The 27,466-nt window shown below is 34.8% G+C and overlaps 1 protein-coding gene across 3 annotated transcripts in view; it reads right to left on the bottom strand.

Moving 5' to 3' along the window:
* The window catches only part of CCDC18 (coiled-coil domain containing 18), a 122,830-nt gene that overhangs the window by 71,495 nt on the left and 23,869 nt on the right, over positions 1–27,466 (bottom strand). For all 3 annotated transcript variants that reach the window (XM_036026433.1, XM_036026434.1, XM_028511477.2), the window contains 10 exons: positions 22,119–22,215; positions 20,593–20,714; positions 19,401–19,692; positions 16,856–16,980; positions 15,821–15,978; positions 12,615–12,838; positions 10,408–10,518; positions 9,780–9,911; positions 3,709–3,843; positions 3,218–3,295 (listed from right to left, as the gene is read on the bottom strand). In XM_036026433.1, coding sequence (XP_035882326.1) covers positions 3,218–3,295; positions 3,709–3,843; positions 9,780–9,911; positions 10,408–10,518; positions 12,615–12,838; positions 15,821–15,978; positions 16,856–16,980; positions 19,401–19,692; positions 20,593–20,714; positions 22,119–22,215 — 1,474 coding nt within the window. The remainder of the gene's footprint in view (positions 1–3,217; positions 3,296–3,708; positions 3,844–9,779; positions 9,912–10,407; positions 10,519–12,614; positions 12,839–15,820; positions 15,979–16,855; positions 16,981–19,400; positions 19,693–20,592; positions 20,715–22,118; positions 22,216–27,466) is intronic.

The raw sequence follows: 27,466 nt of genomic DNA, 5'->3' as shown, positions 1-27,466 counted from the left end.
TTCAAAAAAGGGACAGGCTTAAGGACTTCTGGGACAACTTTAAACATTCCAACATACAAATCATAGGGGTACCAGAGAAGAGGAAGAGCAAGAAATTGAAAACTTGATTGAAAAAATAATGAAGGAAAACTTCCCTAATCTGGCAAAGGAAACAGACATGTAAGTCCAGGGAGCTCAGAGAGTCCCAAGGAAGTTGGACCCAAGGAGGAACACACCAAGACACATCATAATTCCATTACCCAAGGTTAAAGATAAGGAGAGACTCTTAAAAGCAGCAAGAGAAAAGGAGACAGTTACCTACAAAGGAGTTCCCATCAGACTGCCAGCTGATTTCTCAAAAGAGACCTTGTAAGCAAGAAGGGTCTGGGAAGAAGTATTCCAAGTTATGAAAGGAAAGGACCTATATCCAAGATTGCTCTATCCAGCAAAGCTTTCATTTAGAATGTAAGGGCAGATAAAGTGCTTCTCAGATAAGGTCAAGTTAAAAGAGTTCATCATTACCAAGCCTTTATTATAGGAAATTTTAGAGGGACTTATCTAAGAAAAAGAAGATAAAAAATATGAACATTAAAATGACAACAAACTCACAGTTATTAACAATCAAACCTAAAGGAAAAACAAACTAAGCAAACAACTAGAATAGGAACAGAATCACAGAAATGGAAATCACATGGAGGGTTATCAGCAGGGGAGTGGGTAGAGAGAGAGGGGGTAAAGGTACAGAGAATAAGTAGCCTAAATGGTAGGTAGAAGATAGACAGGGAGAGGTTAAGAATAGCACAGGAAATGTAGAAGCCAAAGAATTTATATATATGACCCATGGATATAAACTAAAGGGGAGGAATGTGGGTGGGAGGGTGTGTGCAGGGTGGAGGGGAATAAAGGAGAGGGGGGATGGGACAACTGTAATAGCATAATCAATAAAATATATTAAAAAATAAAAAAAAATTTAAATAATTGCAAAAATTTCAGCATGGACTGTGTATTGAATGATGTTACTGAATTATGGTTTATTTTCTCTGGTAAGTATAGGTGGTGTGGTCATGTAAGAGAAAGTTTCTGTTCATAGGAGATATAGCTTTAAGTATTAAGGGTATACAATGTTATGATATCTGCAACCTTTTCCCAAGCGGTCTGGAAAAAAGGGAGTGTGTGAGCAGGGGTGGGATTAGGTGGGTGCAAACACAAGTGGGCATGTGCATGTGTGTGCAGAGAGAGATGAAGTGAGTATAGATAGAGTTTAACAGACAGTGAATCTAGGTGAGGGGTGCAAAGATATTCTGTACACTAGTCTTTCAGTAATTTTGTAGGATGGAATTTAATTAAAATTAATAAACCATTAAAATAAATAAATATAAATAAAAAACAAACTACTACTCTGAATCTCAAATAAATAAATGTCATTACTTTACACAAACCACTTACAAATATAAGTATTTGTACTGCTCTTGTGAACCTCCTTAGGGACACAGTCTGGGGGCAACCAGATGGGAGTTCTAGGCTACCCTTTCTTCAACAAAAGCACCTAAGCTCTTCTTTTTTGTTTGTGTTTTCCACTTATAATTTTCTTTGGGGGGAGAAAAAGAATCTGGAGTGGTAAATAAAACCAAAACAAAGCAAAATTAAATAAAATCTCTAAATCTAGTAAGTATGTTCTCAACTTTGTATTTAATAGAAGTCAAGGGAAGACAACATAATGGCTCTAGTTTACTGGTTTCTTGTTACCTGTTTGGAATTCACGTCAATCTTCTAGCTTTCATTAAGCTAAAAGCTACATCACACTTTTATAAGTGACATAACTGTAAACTGATCCCTGTAACTCTCCTACAGATAGAAAATTCATATTTTTTTTATGCAGAGAACAAACTGAGACATGCAGAAGGACATGGCCAAAAGTCAGGAAAGGTGGTAATGACATAATCAAGAAAAGAGAACTAGATTTCAAACTTCTACTTTGTTGCTACAAATATCCTATATGTTAAGAACCATTTAGTATAGCTTGAGTCATATGATTTTTGTTTCTTATTTTGACTTTTTCTCCAATAACAGCATAGTTATTAAAGGTACCAAGGGAATAAAACCCAACATCATAATTTATTCTTTCACTGATTTCCTTCCTGTTTCATATCTGGTTATTAACTAGAAGAAATAACTTACCAAGTGGTTGGCCAGATGTGTTAGGTAGTTTAAAGAAAAACAGGAGTTAAGTGGCAATATCAACTTTATTTAATAAAATTATTTCAAGCCTACAACCTTTGTACGGTAATATTTTTTAATGTTAATGATCTTAGAGTTTAATTTTATATGAGGAAATAAATTGATATGGCACAAAATGTTAAAAGTTTTGGAAAATACTATAGGAAAGTTATGGATAAACCTATAACTGTGTTTACAAAGTTACACAAGGTCACAAAATGGATTAAAAAATAGAGTAGTAGGAAAAAAGTACTGAACAACACAGACTTTTAAAAATCCATTATACTCAAGCTATATATGACAGAATAAAGATAGCCGTATGCTTGGATTTATATTTAACACTAAAAATGGAAATGAGAAAATATTAAATACATAGTAATTACTTATTAAACTTTGAGTAACTTAGTATATGCTAGACATTTTATGTACCTCATTAATTTAATTCTCACACTATTGTTATCCTTATTTTACAGATAAAAAATCAAATTTCAGAGGGCATAAATAACCCAGGCAAGGTTATAATCAGTTAGTAAACACACTGAAGCAAGAACTGAAATCCAAGTTAATTCAGCTCCAAATCCCTGGCTTTTAAGCATAAAAATATATTAGCCACAAAACTGTATTTTATTTGGAAATTCTGAATTTATCCCCTAATTAATCCTAGAACAGATTAAAAGAAACAAAAGTGGACTATATGTAGTTTCATCTTCCTTCACTCTGTTAATTCTTTACTTGTAATGTTAGTAAGTAGCTAATGTTAAAAAAAAAAAAGAAACAGAGGTTAAAGGCAAAAAAAAGAGGTTAGATATTATACAAACTAAATTATTAACTATCAAATAATTAAGATCACATTAAAGAAAATATACTTATAGAAACTAAGTCCACTGATCTAGGTAAAATATTTACTGTTTAATTGATTTTTACAATTTATAGGGAAAAGCGAAAAAGCTACAGGAATGACTCCATTATGAAAAAAAATTTTTTTAATTAAAAATTTTTTTTAAAGTATTAGTCTCCTAACCTTGATTGTTTCTTCTGATACTTGGTTCTGTAATGCTTTCAAAGCTTCATCTTTCTTCAGATTTTCCTTTTCCATTTCCTGAAATCACACATATTAGTAAGCAAAAGTGTAAGTATGCATATAAATATTTTAGCATTACTAATGTGCTGTTAAACAATTGATAGAATTAAAGGTATGTTACAGAAACATAAGCTAAATGTACCACTCAGCTTTTTTTTTAAATACTCACTTAAGGATATATTTTTACTGGCTTTAGACAGAGAGGAAGGCAGGGTAGAGAGAGAGAGAAAAACACTGATGTGCAAAACATACATTGACTACCTCCTACACCTGCCCGGACTGAGGATCAAACCCAAAATCTAGGTTATGTGCCCTGATCAGGAATTGAACCCACAACCTTTTAGTATAGCAGACAATGTTCCAACCAGCCAAGCCACCCACCAAGGGCTATCAGTCAGCTCTTAAATGGCATTTTTATAAAGATGGTTTACCCCTTTGCTTTCTGTCAAGAGTCTGTCTAGTGATTCAAGATGATGTTGTTTGCACATTATGTCTTGCTGCAAAATGGACATAGTCTTTTCTTGTTCTTTAAATTGTTCATCCTTTTTCTCTAGTTGAGATTCAAGCTAAACATAAAAATGAGATGTATTAATTTTTATCTCAAATTTAAAACATTTTTAAATTTAAATATACAAAGAGATATAATACTCTCATGTTGAACTACTACTGAAATTACATACATTTTTTGCATTTTGCCAAATTTCCTTTAGTTTTTCTCCTTTTAGAGAAGAAATGAAATCACATACCTGTGTCTTATTCCTTTACTCCTTCACCAATACTATGCTGAAACTGACCTGTATTATTCTGTGGTGTGTTTCATTCTTATACACACTTTTTGTGCTTTTAAATACTACATTTGTAGATCCATGAACAATATGTAATGAAATTCTGTCAAGTATTTTTGCTTCAATGTTCATAAGCTACGTTAGTCTATGTTTCTTTTCTGATACTGTCTATGCCTTAATTTGATATCATGGTAATGCTAGCCTCATCAAATAAGTTGCAAAGTAATCCTTCCTCTTTATTCTGGAAGAGATTGTATAGAATTGTTACTAGTTCCTTAAATGTTTGTTAAGAATTTATCAGTGAAAGCATATGGGCCTGCAACTTTATTTTTTTGAAAGCTTTTAAATTACAAATCCAATTTTTTAAATACATGTAGAACTATTCAGATGATCTGTCTTACAAAGTATGATTAGTGTCTTTTGAAGAACTGGTTTATTTCATAGAAGTTGTCAAATTAATGTGCACAGACCTGTTTGTAGTATTCTTTTATTAACCTTTAATATCTTCAGGGTCTGTAGTTCTATATACCCATATCATTCTGGATACAGGGAATTTGTGTTTTCTCTCCTTTTTTCTTGGTCAGACTGGCTACAGGTTTATAAATTTGTTGATCTTATCAAAGAACCAGCTTTGGTTTTCACTGATTTTTTTCTACATTCTCTTTTCAATTTCAGTTATTTGAAATATGCCTTTTATTACTTCCATGTTTCAGCTTCTTTTGGGTTGATTTTGCTCTTCCTTTCATAGTTTCTGAAGGTGAAAGTTTAGATTATTGACTTTCTTCACTTTCTTTTAATATATGCATTTAATGCTATAAACTTCACAGAACTGCTCTAGCTGCATCCCACAAATTTTTATGTCATGTTCTCATTTTCATTCAGTTTCAAGTGTTTTAATTGCCCTTGAGACTTACTCTTTGATCCATGGATTATTTAGAAGTGTGTTATTTAGCTTCAAATATTTGAAGATTTTTTTCAGATATCTTAATGGTTTCTAGTTTAATTCCACTGGGGTCAGAGAACATTCTCTGTATGGTTTTAATTTTTACATTTGATAAAGTTTATTCTGACCTGGTGTACAGTATACCTTGGTGAATGTTTCAGGTGTATTGGAGAAGAACGTATATAACGTCTGCATGGAAAAAGTCCAACCATTGTTAATATAACAAGAATGGTTTGTGTGACATCAATGTAACCTGGCAGCCAAGGAGAGTGAACTAGAATGCACATGCGTGAACAATGATGCTTCACTGTACTAGTCAGTGGTGGCAGCAGACACCACTGAATGAGCATGTGTACTGTGTGGCCATCACATTGAAATGACTGAGCAAGTAGAGCAATGTATCTGCATCAAAGTTTGCATTAAGCTTGAACATTCCTCTGCAGAAACTATTCAGATGATTCAGGAGGCCACAGCTACGGGCAACTAGTGATTGGCAGCTTAATCTCAACAAAGCACCCACTCATGCATCACATCTCATGCAGATTTTTGGGGGGAAACATCAAATCACCCAGGTGACTCAGCCCCACAACAGGCCAGATATGGCACCCCATGACTTCTGGCTTTTCCCAAAACTAAAATCACCTTTGAAAGGGAAGAGATTTCAGACCATGGATAAGATTCAGAAATATCTGACAGGGCAGCTGATGGTGACTGGGAATACTGTGTAAGGTCCCAAAGTGCTTACTTTGGAGGGGACTGAGACGGTGTCATTGTCCTATATACAATGTTTCTGGTATCTTGTATCTTCTTCAATAAATGTCCGTTTTTCGTATTACCTGGCTGGATACCTTCTGGACAGACCTCATATTCTGTTGTTGGGTGGAATATTCCATAAATGTTAATTAGGCTAAGTTGACTGACACTGTTGTTCAGGTGAGTTCTAGATCCTTGATTTTTTTGTCTACTTATTCTATTGATTACATAAAAGAGGAGTGTTGATGTCTGCAACTATAATTATGGATTAATTTCTTTCTCCTTTCAGACCTCTTCACATTTACTTCATGTATTTTCAAATTCTAGTGTTAGGTACCTACACATTTAAGACTGTTATGAATTCTTAGTAAATTGAGTCTTTTATCATTATGTAATATTCCTCTTTATTCATTGTCATTTTCTTTCTTCTGATGTCTACTCTGATTTTCATATAGCTTCTGCAGCTTCCTTTTCTTTGCCTGGTAGATGTTTTTTTAACCATTTATAGTTAACCTATCTATCTTTATGTTTAATGGATTTCTTGAAGAGCACATATATCTGAATCTTATTTTTTAATCCAATCTCACAATCACAGGTCTTTATTTGGTATATTTAGCATACGTTAGTCTAAAGTAGTATTTGATATGACTTAATTTTTTTAATAGTTCCAGAATATTTTATTGTATATATGTTTCAGAACTTACATAGCTATTTCTGGATTTTTTTAAAATATATTTTATTTATTATACTATTACAGTTGTCCCATTTCCCCCCTTCACTCCCCTCCACCCTGCACACCCTCTCCCACCCACTTCCCCCCCTTTAGTTCATGTCCATGTGTCATACTAGTATGACAGCTTCTACATTTCTCATACTATTCTCACCCTCCCCCTGTCTATTTCCTACTTACAATCTATGCTACTTATTCTCTGTACCTTTTCTCCCTCTCTCCTCCTCCCACTCCCCTGTGGCTAACCCTCCATGTGATCTCCATTTCTGTGGTTCTGTTCCTGTTCTAGTTGTTTGCTTAGTTTCTTTTGGTTTTGCTTTAGGTGTAGTTGTTAATAATTGTGAGTTTGCTGTCCTTTTACTATACATGTTTTTTCTTTATCTTCTTTTCTTAGATAAGTCCCTTTAACATTTCATAAAATAAGGGCTTGGTGATGATGAACTCCTTTAACTTGACCTTATCTGAGAAGCACTTGATCTGCCCTTCCATTCTAAATGAAAGCTTTGCTGGATAGAGGAGTCTGGGGTATAGGTCCTTGTCTTTCATGACTTGGAATACTTCTTCCCAGCCCCTTCTTGCCTGCAAGGTCTCTTTTGAGAAATCAGCTGACAGTCTGATGGGAACTTCTTGTAGGTTACTGTCCCCTTATCTCTTGCTGCTTCTAGGATTCTCTCCTTCATTTTAATCTTGGCTAATGGAATTATGATGTGCCTTGGTGTGTTTCTTCTTGGGTCCAACTTCTTTGGGACTCTCTGAGCTTCCTGGACTTCCTGGAAGTCTATTTCCTTTGCCAGAATGGGGAAGTTCTCCTTTATTATTTGTTTAAATAACTTTTCGACTTGCTGCTCTTCCTGTTCCCCTTCTGGTACCCCTACAATTCGGATGTTGGAATGTTTAAAGATGTCCTGGAGGATCCTAAGCTTCTCCTCGTTTTTTTGAATTCTTATTTCTCCATTCTTTCCTGTTTGGTTGTTTCTTTCTTGCTTCTGGTCTCCTCTACTGTTTTGAGTCCCAGTTTCCTTCCCATCACTATTGGTTCCCTGTGCATTTTCCTTCATTTCTTTTATGGTAACCTGTATTTGTTCATCTAATTTGTGACCAAAATCAACCAATTCTGTGAGCTTCCTGATCACCAGTGTTTTTAACTGTGCATCTGATAGGTTAGCTATCTCTTGGTTGCTCAAAAGGATGAGTTTTGGGGCACTGATTTGTTCTTCTGTTTGAGCCATCTCCCTCTCTCTCTCTCCTTTTTTTTTTTTTTTTTTTTGGTCTGGTTGCTCCTGTTACGGTGAGGGGCGGAGCCTTAGGTGTTCACCGGGGCTGGGCACCCCAGTCGCTAGATTGTGACATTGTATGTGGGGGTGGGATCAAGAGGGAACAATGGCGGTAGCTCCATTTTCTGTGGGACCTCAGTCTGTTCCCTGGGATCCTTGGTTGCGCGCTCTGCCCTGGTCCACAATCGTCGCCTCACTGGGTCTGCCAGCTGCTGCTTGCGTACTCAGGGTCCACCACTGCCATCTTGCGCAACCTAGATGCCCTACATGCTCCTGGTTGCCTTTTGCACCCAATTCTCCCAGTTCTCTGCGCCGCGACCCGTGCCCAGCTGCTTGGCTCCGCCCCTCCTAGCAGTCTGGATAAACGGGTTTAATTCAACTTCTTGGCTGTCCGACTTCCATTCAAATAAATTTTCTGTCAGTTCTGGGTGTTATTCTGCCTCTAAATTGTTGTTGTTCCAATCTTGGTTGTGCGTGGAGATACGGTGTATCCACCTATGCCTCCATCTTGCCAGAAGTCTGGTATGACTCAATTTAAGCATATAATTTTATTATTAGTTTTCTCTTTCTCTCCTGTTTTTCATTCCTGTTTTTCCTTTCCAGCCTTCTTTTAAATATATGAGTATCTTCAGAATTCTATTTCATCTATTGGCTCTTTAACTATATCTGTATGCTTTTAGTGGTTTTCTGGGGATTATAATATACATATTTAATTTTTCAAAGCTTACTGAAAATTAAGATTTTGCCACTTGAAATGAAGTACAGAAGCTTTATATAATCAGAGATCCCTTGACCCTCCCTCTTTTATACTGTAGTTTCCAATGTATTACACCAGCATATATTAAAAACTTCACTAGATGTTATCATTTTTTCTTTCAACTGTAATACAACCTTTAGAGAAAACAAATAGTTCATACTATATCTAACCAAAAAGTTACTGTTTTTGTTGCTCTTCACCCCTGAGATTCCAAGTTTACTTCTGATATTTCTTTTTGCCTGAAGAATTTTATTTTAGAACAAGTCACCTGGTGACAAATTTTCTAAACTGTGCTCATTCTAAGAATGTTTTAATATTTCCTAAAGAATATTTTTACTGGATATAGAATTATAGGTTAATGGATTTTCTCTTTCAGCACCAGAAAAAAAAAGTTTTCTGTCTTCTAACTTTCAGTTCTTGATGAGAATTCTACAGTACTTTTAATCTTTGTTCCTCTAAATGCAATGTGTTATTTATCTCTGGATGCTTTTAAGACATTTTTGTTTTGGTTTTCCACAAGAACTTTGGTATATTGGAAAGTTGTTTTCTTTGACTTTACCCCACTTAGCTTGTTGAATTTATAAATTTATTTCCTTCAATAAAATTGTGAAGTTTACTGTCATTATTCCTTCAAATATTTTTTTGCACCAACCTTATTCTCTTCTCTGGGACTCTGCAAACATGAATGTTAGATATTTATGATATTGTCCCACATGTCTCTGAGCCTCTGTTCATTTTCTTCCAAAACTTTTTTTTTTTCTGTTGCTCAGACTGAATAGTGTCTATTGCTCTATATTTCAAGCTCATATATTTTTCCCTCATTAGCGCCATTCTGACTTTAAGCATATACACATGATCAATTTTTTTATTAAATCTTGAGTTCTTGGTCTCACACCTTTTTCTTTACTTTTGTTTTGTCTATCTACTTTCCACTCAGGGTTAAGAGTGCTTCTATTCTCAACCAGTCTTGAAACAACTTAGATCTCTAGTGGAAAGAGTCTACAGAATCACTCTTAGTTTGATAACTTCAAAAAATGATGATTAAAACTGAAACAGCAGCAGTACTACATAAGAAAGCATTATAAAATGATCCAGAGTAATGGAATTCTAATTATAACATTTGCCAATAATTTTTCTGTCTTTATTTCTTCACATATCAAAAAAATAAAGAAGGCTGGGCTAGTAATGTTTAAGGTAATTTTTAGCATCTATATTCTAACTATACATCACATATACTGGTAAAAAATATTAGTATCTTACTCTTTCAATCTGCTTCTCCATTTCTTTATGCTGTTCAAGATGAATTTTCTTTGCCTTTTCAAAAGCTAAACAAATTTTCTCATGCTCTGTATTGATATTGGTTTCTAGACTTCTTATCTTTTCATTCTTTTCCTAGAAATACAAAAACAATTAAGAATATAATCAAGGGCCAGTTTTACATAAAAGTACATCAGTAAAGCATTAGTGATAATTTATACTTTTAAAAAATCCATAGTACTTAATATGTCAAACTTCAAAAATATTTAAATATTTATGAAAAAGGCAAAATGGTTATTTTAAAAATTATATCAAAATGAGAAAATTACACTACTTTAAAATACTGAGAATGTCAAAGAACTACTACCACTTCCTTCAGCTCTACTAGGATAAAAATGAGAAAATGTAAAAGAAAAGAAAATGTAGGTAACAGTTGCATATAAGCCTATTAACCTAAAAAACACAGATCAACAAAAAAGAAATAAGAAGATTTTACTAGAATTTATACTTTCCTATACGGCACATTTTATAATAATGATACTAAAACAAACAGGCTGTCACAAATTAAGTGCCTTAAAGTCATGGTAAATTTGTAGTGAAAAAAAAAAAAGGGGGGTAGGGTAATTTTTACCATAAGCTCCTGTTCAAGTTCCGCATTTTTTGCAGCAATAGAGGAATAAGCAACTATTTTTTCCTCCAATTGTTTCTCTAGAGTTAAAAGTTGAGAACATTTCTTTGTCATCTGAAAACAAATCAAAATAAATGAAAAAATATTTTTAAAAGTTACTTTAAAAAAGTGACAGTTTAGAAGAAAAACAAATAGTGGAAGACTGACTAGAGATACGACACAGCTTGTTCCATCCATGTAATATACAAGTAATTTAATTCTGACTCCTATGTCCCAAAAGGACTGTACCCTAACCCAATTCTTAAAAGTAGCAATGAAAAACTAAAATTAGTATAATAAAATGTTAACAATAGTTATTTCTGGTAGTAGAATTATCAATGATTAATTTTTTCATTCTCCCTTTCTGTATTTTCAACAAGATGTGCTCATTTTGTAATTTTAATTTTTTTAATTTATTTTTTTCCCTTTTATTTTTAAGACAGGGAGAGAAACCAATCAGTTGACACTCATAGGTGCCCTGACCAGGGACCAAACCTGCAACCCAGGCATGTGCCCTGACCGGGAATTGAATGGGAGACCTTTCAGTTTGCCGGATGACACCCAAACAACTGAGCCATACTGGTCAGGGCTAATTTCATAATTTTTTAAAAAGTTATTAATTTCAGTACTTGACAATTTTCTATGTAAGCTAACGCTGTAATTATAGACTGACTAGTATATTTTGCCATCTGTATTGTGTACTTTTTTGCCCAAATTTTTGAGGGAAAAATGAAGGTGTGCATTATACATGGGTATAAAGATTATATACCATGGGTATAATAATGGATATAATAATCCCACGTATAATACACACAAAAACATGGGTGCGCATTATACACAGCAAAATATGATAAAGCTCCTATTCCATTACTTAAGTAAGCTCCTATGCTACAGGTCTTTTCCTTAGCTATAAACTTTAAGGTAACTCAAGTGGTTAGAGCCTCAGCCTGATAAGCCAACACAGGGGTTCAATCCAGGTTAGGGCACATACAAGAATCAACCAATGAAGGCATAAATAAGTAGAACAGAAAAATCAATGTTTCTCTCACTCCCTTTCTCTCTCTCTGAAGTCAATTAAGAAATACATATATCTATAAAAACAAGATGAGAATTCAGACATTTAAAATTGTCCCCCTAGATAGCTGCAGCCACTGGTTTGAAGGCTGAGTATAAAATACACATGGGATCTGGGTCCACAATTATCTACTGAAGCACCCTTGCTCTGTCTTCACTGGCAATGAAGATCAGATATTCACAAAACACATTATTCCCTTTTCAGAATGTAATCCATAGCATATCTGCACTAGATTCACATGCGGTGTTTAAAAACACAGATTCCTGAGCATTACTTGGTATCTGCTGAATCAAAATCACTAGGGTAGAATCCAGAAATGTGCATGTTTAACAGGCTTCTCAGGTGGTCCTGCTATTTGCTAAAATTTGAAATACACTATTACCACTGCTTTTCTTCCAATTACATAATACAAATAATTTTACTTGTATATGTACACTATCTGTATTAAATTCGAAGAAATAATGAAGTACAGTACAGTTTAAGTTCCACTAAATTTAGATCTTTTAGCACCCTGGAGTATATTTTCCTACTTATAGGTTAAAATGCAAAGGTTTCCAAATATAAATTTAAAAGAATTTATAACTACCCTAACCAGTGTGGCTCAGTTGGTTAGGCTTTGTTCTTCGGACCAAAGCTCAGGGGTTTGATTCCAGGTGAGGGCACATGCCTGGATTGCCGGTTTTGTCCCCAGTCGGGTGCCTACTAGAGGCAACTAATTGATGTTTCTCTCCCTCCCTTCTCCCTGCTCTAAAAAAAAATCTTAAAAGAAATATTTTAATGTGTAAAACTGGGCTTAAACATACCTTTTTTTAAAATTTTTATTTATTTATTTATTTTTAGAGAGGGAAGAGAGAGAGAGAGAGAGAGAGAGAGAGAGAGAGAAACATCAATGTGCGGTTGCTGTGGGTTCTGGCCTGCAACCCAGGAATGTACCCTGGCTGGGAATCGAACCTGGGACACTTTGGTTCCCAGCCCGCTCTCAGTCCACTGAGCTACGCCAGCCAGGGCTTAAAACATACCATTTTTAATAAAACCCTACAACATCTTTTGTGTTGTATGGAAATTTAGTACATATAAACAGTTAATTCACACTTACTTCACTTTCAAGTTTGCTAGAATTTGCAGCTTTCTCTAGCAGTTCTTCTTGAATCAGCTGAAACTGACTAGTTCTGTGGGCCATGTTAACTTTCAAATCAGAATTCTCAGCTTCTATTTGCATCAACTTAGTACGTAGTTCCTCTATTCCAGAAGCAAGTTTTTGCCTTTCTTTTTCGTATTGCTTGTTAACAGTAGGCTGATTTTGCTCTTTTATACTTTCCGCTAGTAAAAGTAAAGGAAAATTGTTCTGTATAAACTTCAAGAAAAATCTTATTACAATGTTAAAAGATTTCATCATAAAGATTAGTTTCTGATCTAAAGGCCAGTAAAGGGAATAGAGAATGAGACATATATTAAGGTAAGTATAATGAAGGAACATGGAAAGTAAGGTCCTTTTTAAATTGAATACATAAAGTGGGAATAAGTTCTTCTGAATCACTCACTTTTCTAAACTATTCCTTCAAACAAGAAAAACTATTCCTTTGTAACAGAAAGAGTCCTTCTCCACCTTTAAAAATCCCATACTTTGGACAGATTCATTTTTTTAAAAAATCATTGTACTCTGGCTGGTGTGGCTTAGTAGACTGAGCACCAGCCTGCAAACGAAAGGTTGCCAGTTTGATTCCCAGTCAGGGCACGTGCCTGGGTTGTAGGCCAGGTGCCCAGTTGGGGGTGTGTGAGAGGCAACCAACAAATGTTTTCTCTCACTCATCAAGATTTCTCTTCCTCTGTTTCTCCCTCCCATCCTCACTCTCTGAAAATAAATAAATAATATCTTTTTAAAAGCTGTTAAAACAAAAAACAAAATACCTTGTCAAGTCTCCTTAGACTGAAGTTAATCATAAAATGTATTTAAAGCCCTGGCTGGTATGGCTCAGGTGGCTGGAGCGTCGACCTGTAGCCAAATGGTTGCAGGTTCAATTCCTGGTCAGGGCACATACCTAGGTTATAGGTTCAATTCTTGATCCCCAATCCCTGGTCCAGGTGAGTACAACCCCTGGTTCGGGCATGTACAGGAAGCAAATAATTGATGCTTCCTTCTCACATTGATGTTTCTCTGTCTCCCTACCTCTCCCTCTGGAAGCAGTGAAAAAAAATAATGTCCTCCAGTGAGGATAAAAAAACACTTTTTTGATAACTTGAGATCATTAAGAATATTTTAATAAATTGGTGCTTCTAGCCAAGATGGAGGCATAGGTAGGTATACTTCACTTCCCCTCATAACCAAAAGAAGGATAACAACCTATTTAAAAATAAAAAACAACCAGAACTTCCAGAAAATTGAACTGTATGGAAGTCTGACAACCAAGGAGTTAAAGAAGAAACATTCACCCAGACTGGTAGAAAGGGCAGAGACGGGCAGCCAGGGTGGAGAGGAGGAGAGGCAAGGCAGTGGCAGGTGGTCCAACATTTGCATGTGGATAAACAGGGAGGAACAACTGGGGAGTGAGACAGACCAGGCAACTCAGGGTTCCAATACCAGGAAAGAAAGCTTCAAAGCCTCTGACTGTAAAAATCTGTGGCAGTTCCGGCTGCAGTGGAAACTGCCAGTCTCACAGGAGAATCCTTTGGAGGGGCCTATGGGGTCCTAGAATGCACACAACCCCACCCACCCAGGAATCAGCACCAGAAGGGCACAATTCACTTGTGGAAAGGGAGGGAAGTTACTGAAAGTGGGCAAGAACGAGGCAAGCACCATTGTTCTCTCTGACCCCTCCCCACATACAGCACCACAATGCAGACAAGTAGGTTGCCTCACTCTAGTGAATATCTTAGGCTCCACCCTTTACAATGTAACAGATGAGCCAAGACAAAGAAATATGACCCAAATGAAAGAACATATCAAAACTCCAGAAAAAGAACTAAGCAACAAGGAGATAGTCAACCTATCAGATGCAGAGTTAAAACACTGGTAATCAGGATGCTCACAGAAATGGTTGACTACTGTCACAAAACAGAGGAAAAGTGAAGAACATACAATGTGAAATAAAGAAAAATATACAGGGAACCAACAGTGAAGGGGAGAAAACTGGGACTCAAGAGAAAGAAATAAACATTCACCTGGAATAGAGAGAAAAAACAAGAATTCAAAAACACGAGGAGTAGCTTAGGAAATTCTGGGACAACTTTATTCTTTCCAATATCTGAATTATAGGGATGCAAGAAGGAGAAGAGGAAGAACAAGAAATTAAAAACTTGTTGGAAAAATAATGAAAGAAAACTTCCCCAATCTGGTGAAGGAAACAAACATACAAGTCCAGAAAGCTCAGAGAGTCCCAAAGAAGTTGGACCCAAAGAGGAACACACCAAGACACATTATAATTAAATTGCCAAAGATTAAAGACAAGGAGAGAATCTCAAAAGCAGCAAGAGAAAAGGAGACAGTTACCTACAAAGGAGTTCCCATAAGACTGTCAGCTGATTTCTCAAAAGAAACCTTACAGACAAGAAGGGGCTGGAAAGAAGTATTCCAGGTCATGAAAGGCAAGGACCTACATCCAAGATTACTCTATCCAGCAAAGCTATCATTTAGAATGGAGGGGCAGGTAAAGTGCTTCCCAGATGAGATAAAGTTCAAGGAGTTCATCATCACCAAGCCCTTATTACATGAAATGTTAAAGGGACTTATCTAAGAAAAAGATAAAAAATATGAACATTAAAATGACAACAAACTCCAACTACCAACAACGGAACCTAAAACAAAAATAGAAACAATCACAATATGTAAAAATTAGTGGGATGCAGCTAACATATTACCTAAAGGGAATTGTATATCCTTCAATACTTGCATTACAAAATAAGTTGAAAATCAATAATCTAAGCTTGCACTTTAAGATAAGTTGAAAAAAAGGAAGAGAAAATTAAATGCAAAGTAAACTGGGAAGAAGTATGAAGCATTAATTGTGGTGATGGTAAGAAGGGTATAGACATGAAAAACAAACATTTGACAGATCGTATCAAATGTTTATTTATTAGGTACATTTTACTGCAAGAAAATTTTACTTCAATAAAGTACATTTTTAAGGAATGATGAAAAGTTGGAGAATTTTAAAATAATTTTTGCTGACTCATCAACCCATAACTAGTAATTAACATGTTTGATAACAGAAACCAAACAGTTCATAATCCATTTATGTTTTTATAAAACTATCTTAAAGAACTCTGATCATAATTTATTATAAAAATTCAAGAAAATATACTCACCTACTTGACTACCTCCTAGTTTTACAGGTTCTGTTTCTAAACTGTTTAATTTGCCACTTTCTTTGTCATTACGAGAAATAAGACTCTGAGATAACTGATTCGCAGTGAGATTTGCCTGAAGCTTTTGAATTTCCGCCTCTTTTATTGCAAGCTTAATCCTAGCACAGAGAAAAAAAGTAAGAAAATATAAAGTGGTAAAAATTTTAAAACTCAACTATTGGCCAGGATATGCAAACTCTTTTAAGTCATTGATTGGACTATACGCTGGTTCAGCTACTTTAAAAATTTGGTAATACCTAATAAAATTGAAAATGTACACACCCTATGACCCAGATTTTGACTTTTAGGAATGTACACTAGAGAAGCTCACCCATATTGTAGTTGATGTGTATAAGTATGTATTTTACAGCACTGTTTGTAATACATGGAAAAGAGAAACATTCAATAAAATCAGTAAAAATCAATAAAGGAACAGATAAATTGTGACATATTTATAGGATAGACTCTTACACAGTTATGAAAATTAAACTAACAATAAAGAAATGGATAAATTGTGACATAGTTACAGTATATACTCTTATACATCTATAAAAACTAAACTAACCACACTAATCCATGCATTAATCAATCACTCTACTTACTTCAACACGGATGAAATTTAAAATGATGCTGAGTGAAAAAACAAACAATATAAACATACAGTATATTTTTGTGAGTGCAAACATATACAAAATGGATTGAAGAATATATACCCAGTTCATGGTGGTGGATACTAAAGAGAAGAATGGGACTAGTGGTAAGAATCAACATGTATCATCTATTCTGAATGTTTTAAACTTTTTATTTAAAGAAACAGATTTGAAACAAATATCACAAAACATTAAGAACTGATTCTTAGTTTGAAAACACAGATATTTGTTAAAATAGTCTCTGGGCTTTTTGAATATTTTTCAATATTTAATTAAAGATCTTACTTTAATTAGCAAATTTTTAAAACATTGTATTTGCTATGACTTCAGAACCTGAAAACCATACCTTAATTCCGAAATCATCATTTTATTTGCCTCACAACAGCCAATGTAATTGTCTTCCTTGTTTGGCAAACTACTCATCTGGTGCTTAGAAAGAGATGATTTAAAACCAAACATTTCTCTTTTTAACTGTAAGTTTAAAAACAAACATATAAATTTAAAATATATAGGATGTGATTTTTTTATTTAGAGCTCCAAGTCTGAAAAATTGTGTGAATTTAATACAAACAACCTAATGTCCATCGATAAGAAACTGCATAAATATATTATGAAATAGTAAGATAATGGGAAAACTACAATAGTTAAATAAACTTGCATTACTTAGATCATTATGGAGACGACACATAACATAAAACTGAGTGAAAAACAACAATGGCACAAGTATCATTTGTTAAAATGCACTAAACTATATATATTTATTCCAGATGTATATGTATTGACAGTATTTCAAATATGGACAAGAAGTATACATATAATTTCAGAAGAGTCACTACCTCTGAAGAGAGAGGGAGAAAACTGGATCTGATAAGTATATAAAGAGGTTTCATTTACCTGTAAAATTTTATTCTAAAAAATTCTGAAGTAGCCCTGGCTGGCGTAGCTCAGTGGATTGAGCTCGGGCTGGGAACCAAAGTGTCCCAGGTTCGATTCCCAGCCAGGGTACATTCCTGGGTTGCAGGCCATAACCCCCAGCAACCGCACATTGATCTCTCTCTCTCTCTATCTCCCTCCCTTCCCTCTCTAAAAATAAATAAAATATATATTTTTTAAAATTCTGAAATAGATATCACAAAATGTTATCCAGACTTAGCAAATTCTATGCTACATTGGTCTCTGTGCTTGAATAACACAGAATTTTTAAATTAGTTGTAAAAAGGGGCAAGGAAGCACTAATGACCACTACCTTCAAAATATAACCAAAGCACACTTTCTAGAAATGAAAAAAACTCATATTTCCAAACCATGTTATTCTTAGCAGTGCATGAAACACAGGATCAAGCATATATGACCATACCACCTTCAGAATCACATATCAAATAATTCTTGATACTGAGTAAAATGAAAACATCAATTTAAAATGAATGCTATCTGCATGTGATTACTATCAGATTTCAAAATGAAATCTGTGCATTAAAAATCTAAGCAAATAATCAATAATCAGCATCCTAGGAAAGTAGATATAGCAGAGGGCTGGAACCAAGAATCACCAATTTAATTCTGGTACAAGTCATTCACTTCCTTGGGTCTACATTTCTTCACCAATAAAATGATGGTATTGAATCAAATGATTTCTAAGGTCCCTCTCAGATTCATAATTCCATGACAGTTTAAAATTGGTAATCCATACATATGTAAAACCAACCACAACACATTTATCTGCAGCTTTCTCCTGATCTCACCTTTATTTCACACCTATCAGAAACAAATTTCTGATGCAGGTATACTTACCTCTTTCCTAATCTCACTTATAAATATGATCATATACGTATATAACTCAAAGAGAAAAAGTGGCTGGCTACATCTAAAAACATTTTAATGTTCTTTACCATAAGTAAGTATGTGAAAAGTTGCTCAACATTATTAGTAATTAGGGAAACGCAAATTAAAACCACAATGTGATACCACTTCATACGCACCAAGATGGACAGAATCAAAAAGACAAACAATAACAAATGTTGGCAATGATGTAGAGAAATAGGACCCCTCATGTGTTGTTGGTAAGCATATAAAATTGGGCAGCCACACTGAAAAATATTTTGGCAAAAAATCACTGTATGACCCAGCAATTCTATTCCAACTCAAGAGAAATGAAAATATATCCACACAAAGACTTATATACAAATGTCCATTGCAGTGTTATTCATAATAGTCCAAAAGTAGAAATAATTCAAATGTCCATCTATCAGTGAATAAATAAAATGTGGTATATCTACACAATGAAAAAACCAACAATAAAAAAAGTGAAATACTGATCTCCATCACAAAGAACAATCCTCAAAAGCATTAAGAATGTGAAAGACATGATGCAAAAGAGCATATACTGTAGAATTTAATTTATGTGAAATGTCAGAAAAAGACAAATCTCTAGATGCAGAAAGTAGATTAGTGGTTCCCTCACAGCGAAGGTGGGTACAGAAACTAATCATAAATGGACACAAGGGATCTTCTGGGGATGAAACAAATGTTTGATACTGGATTGTGGTCACTGTTCTAAAACTTGTAAATTCACTAAAAATCATTGAACAGTATATTTAAAATGGGTAAATTTTGTGGTACATAGATGTTACTTCAATAAGGCTGTTTTTTGTTTTTTGTTTTTTAATTGTGTGCCATTCTTATATATAACATCTGAGAGACTGAGAAAGGGTAAACATCAGAAAGTTAAATACAAAAAAAAAGGGGGGAGAGGAATTAGATAGAATTAGAAAAGAAATTGATGACTGAAAGTACAGAGATATAAGAAAAAAACTTAACCTAATAAAATAACCACAAACCAATGATCTGTTATAAAGCACATCAGTAACATTTCCCTTTTCACACATACTTACTGGTAACTGGGACATAATTTTGTCCAAACGTCTCAGTTCCACCCTTGAACTTTCTATTTCTTGCTGACATATATCCAGTCGCTCATTCTGTGTTGCAACACGAACCTTTAATTCTCGGTTTTCATTCATTAGAGAAAATTTTTCTCGAACTACTTTGTCTTTGTCCTCTAAATCACTCTCTAGCTTCAGAATAATTTGTCTAGATTCAGTTAGTTGTGCCATGACTTCTGAATTTTTTACTGCCATGATTCTTAATTTTTCTTTTCCATTGTTATTTTCTTCTTTTAACTGCCTATGAAAAAAAAGTACAAAAGTGAAAATACATATTCATTTGCAATAATCATATTTAGTTAATCTCACTTATAAAATATTTTAAAGTTTAATTCTGAAATAATACCTGCTCATATTTGCCATGTGCCAGCTTTTTGCATGCCAGGTACACACAACTTTAGGTAGCTAGCAACTCCCTCTTTATAGATGAGAAAATTGAGGCACAGAAAGCTTATGAAACTTGCCCAGTGTCTCACAATAAGTAGAGGGCAGAATAACCCCACTATCTTGGAAGCATTTCTGTTCCTTTTTTAAAACAGGAGATCTAACTCCAAAATCCTGACACAACATTTTGCAACATCAAGAAGGTTTTAGATCATATAAGGAAAAATTATGAAGTACCAGACATAACTCTAAAAGGTAAAGTCTAATCAGCCATTAGCAGATTACTAAGTATTAATATTTTCAAATATATATACCTATAAAAACATGTCAAACATTAGAACAATCCAATCTTTAGAACTATTACTTGTATTTCATCAGTTCCCTTTCTTACATTTTTAAGATCTGAATGTGAGAAGGTTGAACTAGGTGATTCTTCATGATTTGAAGAATACATATTTTACTAACTAGCTAATGTGGTCACACTATAAGAACATTATGTTGGTGTTAATTTTCTCTAAACAAATGCAAAGCAAAAATGTTGATTACATTACATTTACAAGAATATTAACATCAACATACACTTCATTCATTTAAAATCCTAACTTCATTATACCCAGAAAACAAATTGTTATGAAGCCTACCTTTCTACATAATTTAAGGCCACAATTACAATATATAAAACATTCCATTAGGAAATGTTTCAGTTTTTTTCTTTGTTTCCACCCAAAAATCCTTGTTCTACAATAGAATACTGTACCTTAATTTCTCTTTCAGAATTTCAAGGTCACTTTTATATAGACCACACTTTTCCTGTAGCCTTTTATTTTCCTTTTCACAGTTAATTAGATTTTTCTCTAATATTTCTTCTTCAGCTTGAACCTAAAACAATAATTTAAGTGGGCATACTAATAATGTCATAGGTTTTAGGTTTTTCAAACTAAAAAAAAAGTGATTTTAGAAATCAGCAGAAGAGTGAAGTAGGTATTCCACCCATTTAAATCCCCAACCTCAAAGTAAAGGGAGGAAAGTGAACTTTCTGGACAAAGAGTGGGATTCTACTACCTATTCAGAAATGCTTAAGAGCCTATGACACAGCAGCAACAGCAAATGGGGTTCTGACCTCACATGGACAAGGCAAGCACCTCACGCAGGGACTCTGCAGGAAGTAGAGGCTAACTTTAGTACAAATGTTCCAGAGAAGTAATTTTTGAAATTTTAGCCACAAAATGCTCCCAGTGAAATCATAGTCCAAAATTTAAAACAAAAGCCAAGCACCCAGGATGAACAGTGGGAGCAGAAGACTGGGCAAATCTGCCTCACTTCCTTTGTTATATCTACCTAACTAAAGGGCCCTGCTGAACAGTATGAAATTGATAATCCTAAGGAGAGGTATGAAAAAACTCATCTTATATTTCCCTCTCTTTCCTCTATAAAGTCCTCCCTCTCCTTGAGGATACCCTCCATGAGTTATTCTACCTCCCCGTACACATTCTTATTAAAAATCCCTTCTATGATATTTCATTCCCACAGGGAACTTCTCCAGGGCTTTCAAAACAGTAATATTAATTCACATGAAAGATTCTGGTATTAAATAGGATCTTGATTTCTTAAACTTTAATAATAATATTTCTTTCTATTACCATTCTACCTTTCTTTAAACAGAATCACTAACTTCCTCTGTTTCAATTATTGTCTCAAGATGGAAGTCTCTCATATCAGTATCTGTTGACCAGACCACTCTTCTGAGTTCATAAATATACAACATGTGCCCTTTCTCCAAACGGGTTTTATTCTCACATCATATTACTTGAAGATAGTAAATGAATGTAATAGAGCCACTATATTACTGTGAAGAATCTGTCCAGGAACCTTCACTTTCAGAGGCAGAAGTGAGCCCCTCTCAGGGTGGTAGGTCCAGGGAAATCAACTGAAGGCTACATAATCTACTCTGCCTTCATTTTCACTAAGGTGATGGGAACAAATTTCCTGCTTCTATTTCTATAGCTCCAACTTATGCTCACTCACCCCATCTTTCTCTGTATTTTGCTCCTTTTCTTGCTTCCACTCTTTTCTCTCTTTGGATAAAAATGTTTTTGCTTATTAAAAAAGATTGTGAACATCATCCTTAATTGATATTTATAAATTCTTTATTCCAATGATTTTATTATGAATGAGATCATAAAAATTACTCCCTGCTTTAATCATAAATATATTCTATTTATGTCTATATTTTTAGATATGGACAGTAATACAAAATGCTGAATTTGTATAACTACCCCTTACCTTTTCCAGCTTTTCAGCCACTTTTTCTTTATAGTGTTGGAAAGCTTTACTCAGCTCCTCAGCATTATACAGTGCTTCATTCCTTTGTCGTTCAGCTCTAAAATTTAAAAATGAATAATTAATAAAAACAAAGAACGATCTGTGTTTGAATAGTTAAGTCCAAAAGTACCTTATATTTTATTTAATTTTAGGGACTAATTAGAAAGAAGCATATTTCTCTGTACTAAAAAAAGAATATCAGACTTAAATTGCAAAATAAAGAATAAAGATTAGACTACAGTAATTTCCTTGCTATATCAGTATAAAAGATAAAACATAACAAAATATATATAAACTTTAAAACACATAAACAGTCTTATGTGTTGGCAACATTTTTCCTCAGTCCTGAAAAGATAGATAAGGGAAGTAGCCCTGTATATCAAAAATACTTGGTAAATCCTGTAACCTTTACGAAGGTCAGGTAAATATTCAAAAAGGTATTCTAAAAGACAGTAACTTCTACTAATACAAGATATAAAAATTTGAACAACAAAATCCAACCACTACCAAGCACTGTCTTAAGCCCAACCATGCTGCCTTACCTTTTAGCTGACCCTGACCTTTCATCATATAATACTTCTCACACTGAATGGAGACTACTGGGCTGGAACTTGGTCAATTTCATCTCCACATCTAAAACTTTTCTATATTTAAACCTATTTTCATCAAATCCTTTCCAGTATAAAAGTGAAGTTTGTGGCTCTTCTCTCATCCAAGGTGAATTCCTTTATCTATACTATGGATCTTAGCTCTACTTACATCTTCTGTATATTTTCTCTACTGGTTTACAAAGTCAAGTGAAAGTAACCCTTACTTCCTGAATATGTGGTTTTTAAGTTTGGATAGCACCTGTGCATACTGGAGATGTCTATTTGGTTCCAAAGTTTCAGATAAAAAATAGAAAGAGTTTAAATGATAAGGGATTTATCTGAAAATCTAAGAAAACATATCCTATTCCTTAATTTGCAAAGCTAGAATTCAGAGAGCAAAGGATACATGTATTTCTCACTTAAAGAAACACAACTCCCATAGATACTGTGCTTTCCTCTGTAATCCTTCCTTTCTGGCCAAACTTACCCGCTTTATACTTACCTATTCCTCTTTAGCACCAATTTAAAAAAAAAGTCATAACATATTTCAACCACACAGAACAATAGAATGGATATAAAGTTGGGTACTTTTACCCCAATTTTAATAAATCTTAACCCTGCTATTTTTGCCTCATGTAGACTTTTTTAAGCAAATAAAACATTAGACACATTACAGAGTTAAGGTTCCTGTGAATCTTTTCTACCCAGGTTCGATTCCCAGCCAGGGTACATTCCTGGGTTGCAGGCCATGGCCCCCAGCAACTGCACATTGATGTTTCTCTCTCTCCCTCTCTCCCCCCCCCCCCCGCTTCCCTCCCTAAAAATGGATGAATAAAATCTTTAAAAAAATAAAAAAAAAAATCTTTTCTAAATCCCATTCCCCTGACTTCTTCCACAAAGGTAACCCTAGTAGTACCACTTTTTTTTTAAATTACCAAACATGTTGTATATTCATATGTTATCCCAAACCCACAAATTTACCTCATAATTAATCTATTCTAAGAGGCAGATGGCTTTTACATATTTAACATCTCTAAAGTTGATATGTATTTTGCAATTCACAGTATCTCAGTTTTGTGGTGATATTTTTTTCTTAGTGATTACTAAAATAATACTGTACCTTAAAAATCTGTGTAATCATTCATTTAATAAAATATCAGTCTTTTTTCATGTTTTTATGCTTTCTATAAGTGGCATTACACTGTATCCTGCTGCAGATTGCTTCTGTTCAATATCATTCAAGACCTACCTATGTTTACCTATGTGACTATATTTTTTTTAAAAAATCTATTATATAATATTTGATGGTATTAAAATACTGCAATTTATTTATCCATTTATCAGTTGACATACATTGGGGTTTTTCCCAGTAACACAAACAACGCTGCAACAAACATCATAGTGCATACCTTCCTGGCAATATGTCTGAGAGTTTAAGATAAATAAGTAGGAGCTGAATTGCTAGATATTTTCCAAAAGGTATTTCAAAATTGAAGGAACTATGTAGTTATACCTTCAACTCTATTAAATCTTTTAAAAAATTAGTAAAGCAGTGCCCTGGCTGGCGTAGCTCAGTGGATTGAGCGCGGGCTGCGAACCAAAGTGTCGCAAGTTCAGTTCCCAGACAGGGTACATGCCTGGGTTGCAGGCCATAACCCCCAGCAACCGCACATTGATGTTTCTCTCTCTGTTTCTCTCTCTCTCTCTCTCTCTCTCCCCTTCCCTCCCTCCCTCTCTTCCCTCTCTAAAAATAAATAAATAAAAAATCTTAAAAAAAAAAATTAGTAAAGCAGCTGTACCAATTACACTCCCAACCAGAAACATGAGAGTTTGTTATACCACACCCTCACCTATGCTTAAAGAACTAGCATAATAAAATAATAATTCATTTAAGTCTCCCAACAATCCGTAATAAAGATAAATGCCAAAAATAAGGCCCTAAGAAATTAAGTAACTTGCTCAAAATTTCACAAGTTACAGTGAGTGTAACCTATTTCCAAAACCTCTTTACTTAATATTTTGCACTTCTACCTCTGGCATGGAATTCAATCCAATAGACCCTACAGGCACAGTGTCTGAATTTAAATTCTATCTCTATTACTTTCTGTGTAATCTCAACTTCTCTCTAATTCAGTTTCCTCCTCTGTAAAGTGAGGATATTATTTGATAATTATTAAGCTAATTATCATATTAAAAACTTTTACTCAATGAAGTTTTGATTTGCAGTTTTGATGATGGTAAGGCTGAACAATTTTCTAAGTTTTATTGGCCATCTGTGTTTCCTGTCCTTTACCAGCTTAGTGCCTTTGATCTTTTACTACTGCATTTTCCCCCTTTTCTCTTATTGATTTGTTAGAGTTGCTTCTCAATCCTGGGTACTAATCTTTGTGAATTACCTTATCTGCACATATTTCTCCAAGTATCTGTCTTGCCCTTTACACTTCTTAAATGATGTGTTTTGCAGGACAGAATGTTTTAATTTAATGGAGTAAAAATTTGGCAATCTTTCCCTATAATACTTATGCTGTTCGAGTTTCATTTAAATACATTCTTCCCTACCATGAAACATAATGGAAACTATCCCCCTATATTTTCTCTGAAAGTTTTACTTTTCACAAGTGGATTTTTAATCCATCTGGAATCCTTTTAAATGTGCAGGTATGGTATGAGGCAGGAATCTAATTTAATTTTTAAAATCAATTCTCCCAGCATCATTTTTTGAACTTTTTGTTCTAAAATGTTCAAATCGGTATACCCTGAACGTAGATTCACCAATTTTTAACAGTTTGCCACAACTGCTTTGTCTCTCACTGGGCATTATTTTTTTTTTCGCACTGAACTATACTCTAGAATAATCACTAACTTTCATCCCTAAAACACTTTAGCATGTATCTTCTCCAATCACGGACACTGCTTCATATAACCACAACACAACTATCAAATTCAAGAAATCTAAAATTGATATAATACTGCCTTGGCTGTGTGGCTCAGTTGTTGGAGCATCGTCCCATACACCTAAAAGTTACAAGTTCAATTCCTGGTCAGTGCACATACCTAGGTCGTGGGGTCAATCCCCAAATGGGGCACATATGAGAGGCAACCAATCAATGTTTCTCACATCCATGCTCCTCTCCCTTTCTGTTTCCCTTCCTGTCTCTGTAAAATCAAACATATCCTTGGGTGAAGATTTTTAAAAATAAATAAATGATAAAATTGATATACAGTCATCCCTCGCTATATTGTGGCTCACTTATTGTGGCTTCACTGTATCGCAGGGTTTTTTTTTTTAAGATTTTATTTATTTATTTTTAGAGAGCGAAGGGAGGAAGAAAGAGAGAGAGAGAGAAACATCAATGTGTGGTCGCTAGGGGTTATGGCCTGCAACCCAGGCATGTATCCTGACTGGGAATTGAACCTGAGCCACTTTGGTTCACAGCCTGTGTATCGCAGGTTTTTTAAAAAATATATCTAATTCTGTATCACAGAGTTTTTGCTATATTGCAGGAGTTTGCAGTATATAGGTATTTATAGATATTTATGATTTTAATTATTTTTGCCTAAAAAATTTAAAGTAATATAAAGAAATATAAAAAATGTTAATTCAAACATATTAAAAGAATATTAAATCGAAATAAAATACAGTATGTATTTCATCAACGGATGAATACTGTACTGTACACAATGGAAATGCAGTACGCCACTACCACTTGTGCAAGTTTGCCAACATGAGATTGTACACGGCACACTATTGGCTGATGGGATGGAAGGAGACCAACCACAGCACTGTGTTCTGTATCCTGGGCACTGATTGGCTCAATGACCGTAGCGTCAGTCTGTTTGCTCGCCCGCACTGTGCTCATACGTTCAGCATCTCTCCTTGTCTACTTCACATTGATGTCTGATTGCTGTGTGCAGTGTTGTGTTTTTGTGAAATTTTCGTAAAAGTTTGAATTTATTTCAAGCCCTATGATGCCATCCAAATGTTCTGCACGTTCTAAGGCTTCTGGCAGTGAACCCAAGTACCAGAAGTGTGGCAGGAAAAGAAAACTCCAAAAGTTTCTTATGCTCTGTAACTGTAACACTTGCAAAATTTCACACAGGACTGTAGAAGTTGACAAGTCGTAACCAAAGCAACGGCCAGTTACTCAAGGTCGTACACAGACTCCCATGATAAGCTCCTGTGCTCTGTAGCTTCTGCAAATTCCTCCTGCGTTTTCCCTTTGTCTCCCATATAAGGTAGCTAGACCTAACTTCCGCATTCAGCTTCTGTAACCTTGCTTCGCCAGGTAGGTAGGGAGCCCGGGACTATTTAAACCCCAGGAGAGTGAGGATCGGTGCTCAGAGGATTTGGATGTTAACCACCCCCTCTGGGCCCCTGGGTAATAGGGTAATAAAGTTTGTGCTTCGTTATCTCCCCACGTGTGGGTGGATTTTCCACAACAGAAGAATATGCTTACCATCAAAGAAAAGGTGGAATTTCTTGACATGTAAAAGGAAGGCAAAAGCTACACGGCCATAGGCCACCATTATGGGATCAACAAATCTACTGTTCACCACATAAAGAAAAATGAGAAGAATATTAGGTCTACAGCAACAACTGTTACAGAGTGCAGCCAAGAGGGGGGACCCCAAATGGGCATTTAAAATGGGGTCCAGAACTCAAGGTGTCTAGATTTTAGGATGTCTTCACCCCCGCCCCCCAGGGTGTGGGTTGGGGGA

The sequence above is a fragment of the Phyllostomus discolor genome, chromosome 5, assembly GCF_004126475.2.
Source record: "Phyllostomus discolor isolate MPI-MPIP mPhyDis1 chromosome 5, mPhyDis1.pri.v3, whole genome shotgun sequence".
NCBI lineage: Eukaryota > Metazoa > Chordata > Mammalia > Chiroptera > Phyllostomidae > Phyllostomus > Phyllostomus discolor.
The sequence above is the reverse complement of the archived record's forward strand: the minus strand, read 5'-3'. Positions and strand labels throughout refer to the sequence as shown.